Here is a 9,375-nt window from a genome sequence, read left to right on the forward strand (position 1 = left end):
TGTTAGATACGCGTTAGGTCTCTTACAAAAGCTATGATAACAATAGAGACTAGGTTACAGAGTCATCTAACTAGCTTGATCCTATACCAAGCTTTTGTGTTCCGATCACTTGACTCGCTCACAACAAGGTCATGGTGATAATCACGGAAGCTCTGTTTCGGTCCGTAATCTTACATTTTCTTTTTCTTGTGCAGATTTATGAATCTGATCTTCAATTAATAGGCCGCAGCAAGTGGAGCAGGCCATTTCCGCCCCAAAGATTTGAAAGGTCTACCCACTCCGACATAGCCTTCAATCAGACGACGATAAACGACTAAATTGTGGGCGTAAGCAGGATCAAGATTTCGGATGTCATTGTTGTCCAAAACAATCTTTACACCCACGTGAAAATATGTCCAGGGAAGCCAATCCAACAGTTTTGTTAACCCTCGCCATGAATTCTCGTTGAAAACAAATCCAGGAACTTTGGGAACAACATCCCTCTTATTCACCAACCGCAACACTTTCACTCCCAGCTCCTCCATTCGCATGGCAAATGCTCTATTCCCTACGCGCGGACTCGCGAACGTAAACGCAGTCACAGGTAAGGGCCGTTCCGGAAAGTTTGAGTTGAGAATTTTTTTTATGTCATATGAACTTAACGTTGCCAGGGCAGCTCCCAAGCTGTGTCCAGTCAAAGTTACGCTCAAACTTTCATCCTTGAATTTGTCCACCAGTCTGAGAATCTCGGAAATAACAGTATCTCTGGCACATCTTGAATCTTCTCCTTTAGAGATGTAGCAGCTTAAAAATCCTTTCTCTACTCGGACACCCTTATCGCTTAAACTAGCTGTACTTGATAATCGGTGTCCCATGACTTTGTTCCTCAAACGAGGTGTAGTTGGAAATCCGGCTTTGACAACGTTGTGCTTGAAACGGCTAAAAGATAATCGAGCAGGAACTAAAATATCTCTAGCATCCTGTATCCATTCTTGGCGTGTTTCAGTTCCTCTCCACGCTACTACAATATCTCGCCTCCCTAGTCTTCGTATCTCTTCAGCGTCTGTGCAGACTGCAATAAAGCCAATCCAAACAGATTGCTCTACCGGCCTCCCCAGTGCATCAGTTTCCGCGTACAAATACTTGGTCACTTCGTAGCCGGCGCTACAGGAAGTTCCGGAATGAGCAGTTCTTTCACAACTCTCAAACAATTTATCAAGGCTGTATTTACACCCACCTAGATCATTCGTGGAAAGTTTAATATCAAACGCATCATAGCACAACTCTGCAAAATCACCATATCTGAGAATCTCAGCTTTGAATACTGGATTAATGGGATCTAATAACCCATTCCAGGAGTTTTCTCCTTGAATATCTTGCCACATAGCCGCAAGTGGTATATTTTCGTATCTGGAGGCCTTTGTCAAATCTTCCTGCAAAAGAGGGCAGCTCGAAGTTGTCGAGGATGAAGGGAACAGCCTCATCCTTCGTAGTACTGAACACAGGTGATGTAGGATTCGAAACATCGTTTATGGTTTTCTAGGTTTTCAAGTGATAACAATTTAACCAGTGAAGAGAGGCTGGGCAAGTTAACGACTTTAATAACAGCTTAACCTTTGCAGCTGTAAGCAAAACGTTCAATTATCTTCCACAGAAATCCCAATATGTATATTGCCATACGCCGAATACCATTATATAAGGCAGATCAAAGTGGGATACCGTGTTTATCAATATGACATAGGAAACCCATATGCAACAGCAAGCAGGATAGGCTTCATGAATTTGACTATATCAAATTTGAAATGGTCGCATCAGGAACATTGACTGAAAATATTTTGCTTGAACTTGATGAACTTTCCACCAAAAATTGTTCAATGGTGAATACGTCTCTTCCCACCCGTGCAACGTTCCCGGCAAAACCATCCATCCGATAACAACGTTGGTCGGCATCACGCTCAAGCAGTGGAGATAAGGGAGTATTTTGCCCATGTAACTTACCCCCCGAGTCCCGACTCCCGAATGGGTGAATCAGTCAGACGAGTAATTTTATGTCATAATCACCATGGCTGTAGCAGGGTGCACCTCTCCTTAATTCATGAAACTTCGGAACGTTGTCTCCGCCGTGTACCTATCGCCGCCACTTACTGTGACCCGTGGCGAGATATGAGATTTTGGCGGTGGCTAATTAGTTAGTACGACTTGTACTCTGAGGAAATACCTCCGTTGAATATTAAGCAAATGTTGGCTGAGAATAACATGAGATTCAACGGCCAAGATTAATTAACAAGTCAAATATAAAATACGCTTAAATGTATTGCTTGGTATGAAAATAAAAAATGTAGTAAATGAATTAACTAGTTACATGGTGCCTTCTTCGTATCCTTTAGCATAATAATTACAACATTTCCATGATTTTTTTATTAAAAGATTAGAAACAAATTATTTATATATATGATTTAAAATTATTGTTTTCTAATTTATTATATTTCAAATATATTAATTTTTAAAATAATTTAATATAATTTTTCAAAGTGAACAAATATAAATATAATAATTTTACATATTACTATTAAATAAATTAAACAATACAAGATTGCGAATTAACATAAGTAAAAAATACTTATAATTAATGTTAATTAGATTTATCTTAAACTCAAATATATCAAGTATCAAGAGATCAAATTTTGAGCTTAGAATTTGTTGAGCTCAGAATTTGAGGAAAAGTTTGCACCTCGAGAGATAATCTCTGTGAACACGTGGGATTAAGATAGATTTAGGATGGTTTCACTCCTACGGCCATGCTAAATATGCTAAATATCTCAAAGATTAATTTGTCCATTTTAATTTTAAATTTGCTCAATCACCTAAAATGATAAAAACATGGAATGGTGAAAAATGAAAATTATGAATACAAAGCGACAATGATATAAAATGTGAATAAATGTAGTTAATTGCAAACAATTTTCATTGTAAGCAATCTTAAACTGATTTTTTTTAGTATTCTTATTGTCACATGTGTTAGTTTCTCCATCTTTTCATATGAATCACATTAGAAGGGTGGTTGAAATCATAGACAATTCAAATATTTAATTCAAGCTATTGTAGTGAGCGTTATACCTTTTCTCTCTTGCTCTCCAATGTTAATAGTAGCTTTCTCCAAAGTAAACCATTGTGACTTATTAGTGTTAAACCCCAAGTAAGATTCAATAGTAGTTATTTTCTATTACATCGCTTGAATGCAAATTGACTAACAATATTGAGTGATCGAAAAGGGGAATAATAATAATGTACTCAACTACAAATATTTTACAGTTTCAGGAAATAAACACTTCCGCTAAGTGAACGTTTTATTTAAGATGAAAATTCAAGTATTTTATTTTTGGTTGAAATATTGTAATACAAAAATCAATGCATGTTGTCAATAATTTTTTTTGTGCTTATACTGAAATCATGCACACTACTAATCTAATTAATTTGAAATTAATGTATGTCATACATTTAGTTACATTAAATTAGGAATCGACATCTACTAAAATCAATGCGTGTAATGCAAGCATTCAAATAGAAATAGAAGTCAACATCTACAATGAAATCAGTGTAACTAGTGCAAGAAATCAAATAGGATTCAAAATCATCTACATTAAAAACAATGCATCTATTGTAACCAATTAAATAATACTAGAAGTCAACAATTACATTGAAATCAATGCATCTAGTCTAATTAATCAAATATGATTATGAATCAACATTTACATTAAAATCAATGCATCTATTTCAATGAATAACATTGTCTCTCCCCTACCTCTTTCTCCCGTATCTCTCTATTTCTCTCTGTCTCTCCTTCCCTCCCTATGTCTATCACTTCCTTCCTTTCTCTCCATTCCATCTATATCTATATATCCCTCCATATCTCCTTTTTTCCATCTCTATCTCACCCCCCAAACACAAACGGTATCTCTCTCTACCCCCCTCCAACTCTTTGTCTCTCTCTTCTTCCCTCTCTCTTGCCTCCATCTATATATCTCTCTCCCTCTATCTCTCCTTATTTGTCTCTCTACCTCAACCCACAATATACACACTATCTCTCCACATCTATCAATCTTCTTCTCCCTCCCTCTTCTATTCCCTCTCTCTTTCTTCCCTTTATCTCCCTATGTTTCCCCTTACCTCCCTCTTACCTCCCGCTCCACTCTTTCCCTCTCTCTCTCCACATTTCTCTCTCTCCCCTCCAAATTCTTCTCTCTCTCCCTCCATATTTCCTTAGCTCTCTCACATCCTCTCTATCTCCCCTCCTTTATCTCACTTTCTCTCATGCCCTCCTTTCACCCCACCTCAATGAATTGTTTGTCAAGTGCTGTGCTATAAATCTTGATTGTCATGTGCATAAAAAAATTGTAATACTAAGATGGATACATATAATATATAGAATACTTACCTAGAGAAGTAGTGAATACAATGAAAGGAACCCATGTATACTATTAACCCTCCTTTGACCCCGTTCCCCCACCCAGCACAATCTCCCTCTCTCAACCCTCCAACTTTGCCACTATATCCCCCTCCAAATCCAACTTTCTCTCCCTCACTCCCTCTTTCTCTCTCTTCCATCCTCTCTCTCTCTTCCTTCCTTTCTCTCTCTCTCTCCCCCATCTCTCTCTCTCTCTCTCTCTCTCTCTCTCTCTCTCTCTCTCTCTCTCTCTAGATTTATCACTATCTCCCTCCCTCTCCCTTTCTCCCTCTCCTCTCTCTCCAACCTCCATCCATGTTCCTCTCTCTCTCTTCCTCTCCTCACCATATCTCTCTTCCCTCCTTCTCTTCTCTCTCCCTCACTCTCGATCTATCTCTCATTTGTCACTCCCTCTCTCCCTATATGTATTTTCTCATCCCTTTATATGTCTCCCCCCTAGCTCCATCTCTCTTTCCCTTCCCTCCTTCTCTTCTCTCTCCCTCACTCTCGATCTATCTCTCATTTGTCACTCCCTCTCTCCCTATATGTATTTTCTCATCCCTTTATATGTCTCCCCCTCTAGCTCCATCTCTCTTTCCCTGCTTCTCTCTTCCTCTCTCACCCTCTCTCTATGTTTCCCTTTTTCCCTCCCTTCCTCCCATTCATATGATCAAGAATATAATAATGCTTACAATGGAGATTATTATTATTATTATAATAATTTACTGGAATAATAGTAATCCATATTATTTATTATTATACCTATAATAATATAGAATGAAATAATCTATTAAAGAAAAAATAGTATGGACTTAACATTACATTATAAAAGAACCAATTTATTCTTTTAATGAAGTTGGTAGCTCCGTCCCTTACATTTTACATTAAATTTTACATCTATGTATATATATATATCTATATCTATATATATATATATATATATATATATATATATATATATATATATATATATATATATATATATGTACATATATTTACATTGAATATTAATTAAAACATAAAAAGGAAACATTTATTTTTTCTATGTAAATTTTGTGGCATTTAAAAAATTGTGACATACTTTTTTACATTACGCCTACACGTTTTCCCTATTGAGATGTAGAGTGCCTTTAGGCACATTTTTCTTTGGCTTGGCTATGTAAATTCTAGGATTTCTCTTGCATAGATGTTTACACTTGGTTGTGCTCCCTCTGTTACTTTTTTTTTTGGGAGATTATAATAAGTCTAGACATATTAGTATTCCCCATCAATCTCCTCATCTTTGAAATTATTTCCATAGAGCAGCTAGATAGGGTGGGGATTTTGTTTTCATAGTAAGTACTCCATTGGGTGCATCACAAAAAGCTAGAAATATATTTCATTGTAGCCAGAAAGAATGAAAGATCTGAAATACAAGGTTAAATGTAGTAAGGTTGGGGAATATATCCAATATATGTAGTATCATGCTTTGATTTACAAATTTATTTTATTATGGTCAACTTAAAATGTTTTGATTGGGTGGATTTTAAATCAATGGAATCCGAGGGTAAAAATTAATTGAAGTTAGGTGTGAAAGGATTTTCTACAGTCATCTTTCCCATCTTAGAAGACAGATCAGGGGTTGTTTAAGGAGGACCATATTTTTTAAACAATGCAAGGCTCTTCATGTGATTATAGAAGGAGAACTTGAAACTAGAAAAGAAGGATTTCCTTTCAACATTGGTGTTGGTTTGCCTCTTTTCTCTTCCCAAGGAATATTGGGAGGAGGAAACCCTTGAAGGAATTTGCAGTGTTATCATAAACTTGATCAAATATCAGATTCTACCAGGAAATGGAGGTGCACTTCTTATGCACAAATCTAAATTTACATGAATATCTCCAAGGCTCTTCCACCCTCCATAGATATATACTTTTAGGATAGCTTTCGAAAGAAATATCTTCATTATGAATAGGTCCATTTTCGATGCATACAATGTCATCAATATAAGCATGGTTTTAATGATTGTCCCATGAATACCAATGAATCATTTCAAGTAAACCCTTCTTAGAAAGAATTATTTGATTCAGGAAAGTTTCCCCAAAGAAGAAGAAATTTGAGTCCCCAAGGTACCTTAAATCATATCCAAATCCCTAGATATAAAAATATTTTCTAGTCTCTCTCCTCTCCAAAGGAGTCTTCAGAGAGGGTCACTATTTAGTCAAGCATGCAATCAACAAAAGCTAAATATAATAAACCTATAGACATCATGAAAAATTTTGTAGAAGGACACAAGGAAAATCCATACCATAGGAAATGATTATCTCTCGTTCAAAAGAAGTTGAAGTAGAAGCCCTATTATCACATAAGGATCTAGATGACCCACTATTGATTGCTCTTGCCAAATAATGGCATGGAAATGATGTGAAAGACATGCTTTTTCATGAGGTTAGGATTATGTATAAGGATTATCACTAAATAAATGAATTCGTCTCGAGTTCGTCATATTTTGGCTTTTGGATTCAAATGATGGATTTCAAGGTTGTCTCCAAGCAAGAAAAAGAAGCCAAAACATAAGGGCACAAGAGTAAAATGGTATAGATCCAAGAATGTCATGAATAATTAGTTTACTCAAGGACAGATGGAGATAAACTGGAGGATAAGGGAGAGGAGGAATGAATAGAGAGAGAGAGAGGGAGAGGAGTGAGAGAGGTAGAGAAGGGTATGAGAGGGAGAGGGAGACACAAAGATGGAGGGGGAGAGAGAGAAGGAGAGAGGGAGGGAGATAGTGAGAGTATAGGGGGGGTAGAGAGAGAGAGATGGGACAAGAGAGAGGAAGGTAGGAGAGAAAGGGAGAGAAAGGAAGGATGAGAGGTAGCACTTGTGAGAGAGGGAGGGATAGAGAGATGGATTTGGAGGGGGAGGGAGGGACGGAAGAATACAGACATAGAGAGTGAGAAGCGGAGAGAGAGAGAGGGAGTGATAAGGGGGAGATGAAGAGAGAGACTGTATGTTTAGAGGCTTGATAAAGAGATGGGACCTGAGAGAGAGGAGGAGAGTGATGGGGGAAGAGAGAGGATTGGAGGGCAAAGAGAGAGAGAGAGAGAGAGTGAGTGAGAGAGACTAATGTGGAAGACAGAGGGAGGCAAGAGAGAAATGGAGGGAGAGGATGTAAGAGAGAGAATAATTGAGAGAGATGAGGAGAGAGGTAGAGAAGAAGAAATACATAGAGAGTGAGGAGTAGAGAGGGAGAGGGGCTGACAACGGAGAGATGGAGAGAGATAGTGTACGTTTGGGGGTGAGATAAAGAGACAAATAAGGAGAGGTGGGGATAATCAGGGAGAGAAGGAGAGAGGAGAGAGGGAGAGATATGGTAACAGAATTGGAGGGTGAAGAGAGAGAGAGGTGGGAGAGAAACAAAGAGAGAGGAAGGAAAGGAGAGAGAGAGAGAGAGAGGAAGAGAGAGGTGGGATAGAAAGGAAGAGAGAGGAAGGAAGAGAGAGAGGATTTGAGAGAGTGGAGAGATGGAGTTGGAGGGGGGCAGTGAGGGAGGTAAGAAGAACAGAATAGAGAGAGAAAGGTGGAGAGAGAGAGAGGGCCGAGTGATAATGAATATGGAGGGAGAGGAAGGACAACAAGACAGAAGAGAGATAAAAGCAGGGGAGAGGGAGAGTGGGGGAGAGAGAGAGAGAGGAGGAGGAGGAGGAGGAGGAGGGAGGGATACATAGATAGATTGGAGAAAGTGAGTTTATGTTTTGGGGCTGACATAGAGAGATAAATGGAGATAAAGAGATAGATGGAAAGTGAAGATAGGGAAGAAGAGAGAGATGAAGAGAGGGAGGGAAGGACCAAGAGATTGGTAGATATGGAGTGAGAGATCCTGCGTGTTTGGGGTGTTGAGGTAGAGAGACAAAGGAGGAGATATGAAGGGACACATAGATATACATGGAGGGGGTGGAGAGGGACAAATATTTATTTCACTAGATGCATTAATTTTAGTGTAGATCGTGATTTCTAATCCTATTTGTTTTCTTGCAATAATGCATTGATTTAAGTGTAGATGGTGATTTTTAATCCTATTTGATTTCTTGCACTAGATGCAATTATTTCAATGAAGATGTTGGTTTCTAATAATATTTGATTGCTACAACTAGATGCATTGATTTCAATGTAGATGATTTGAAATCCTATTTGATTGCTTGCACTAAATGCATTGATTTCAGTGTATATGGTGATTTCTAACACTTTTTTATTGCTTGCACTAGATGCACTGATTTCAGTGTAGATGGTTTATAATATTACTTGCTTACTTGAACTAGATGCATTGATTTTAGTGTAGATGTTGGCTTATAATCCTATTTTCTTACTTGCACTAGATGCATTGATTTGAGTGTAAATGTTGATTTCTTATCTTACTTGATTGCTTGCACTAGATGCATTGATTTTAGTGTAAATGTTGTTTTCTAATCTTATTTAATTTCTTTCATTAGATGCATTGATTTTAGTCTAGATGTAGATTTTTTATTTGATGTAATTAGATGTATGATGGTACATTAATTTTAAAGTCATTGGATTAACATTGTGCATTGATTTTAGTGTAAGCACAAACAATTATTGACAATGTACATTGATTTTTTTGTTATAGTAATTCAAGCTATTAATATTGGAGAGAAAGAGAGACAAAGTATCATGTTTACTACAATTGCTCGAGCTAACGGTTAAAATTGTTTATGATTTAACCCGTCGTTTTAATATAGTCGATATAAAAAGAAGACAATTGATATGGAAAGATGACACAAGTAACAAGGGTGACAATAGGAATAGTAGAAGAAAATATTTTGAGATTAATCACAATGAAGACTATTTTTAATTAATTATATTATTATTATTCACATTTCCTATCATTTAACACTATTACATTGTCACTTTAGAGTTAAACTTTTTATTTCATCATTTTTCATCATTAAATTTATTA

General features: G+C 37.1%; 1 protein-coding gene across 1 annotated transcript; it reads right to left on the reverse strand.

The window, feature by feature from the left end:
• Window positions 1-215: 215 nt before the first annotated feature.
• Window positions 216-1,463, reverse strand: LOC149143095 (phospholipase A1-Igamma1, chloroplastic-like). Its single transcript, XM_089451671.1, has one exon. It carries the CDS (start codon window positions 1,461-1,463, stop codon window positions 216-218), a length of 1,248 nt encoding a protein of 415 aa, XP_089307797.1.
• Window positions 1,464-9,375: the final 7,912 nt, after the last annotated feature.

Source organism: Pinus tabuliformis, chromosome X, assembly GCF_031772625.1.
Source record: "Pinus tabuliformis cultivar Carrire ecotype Pingquan chromosome X, CPIR1, whole genome shotgun sequence".
NCBI lineage: Eukaryota > Viridiplantae > Streptophyta > Pinopsida > Pinales > Pinaceae > Pinus > Pinus tabuliformis.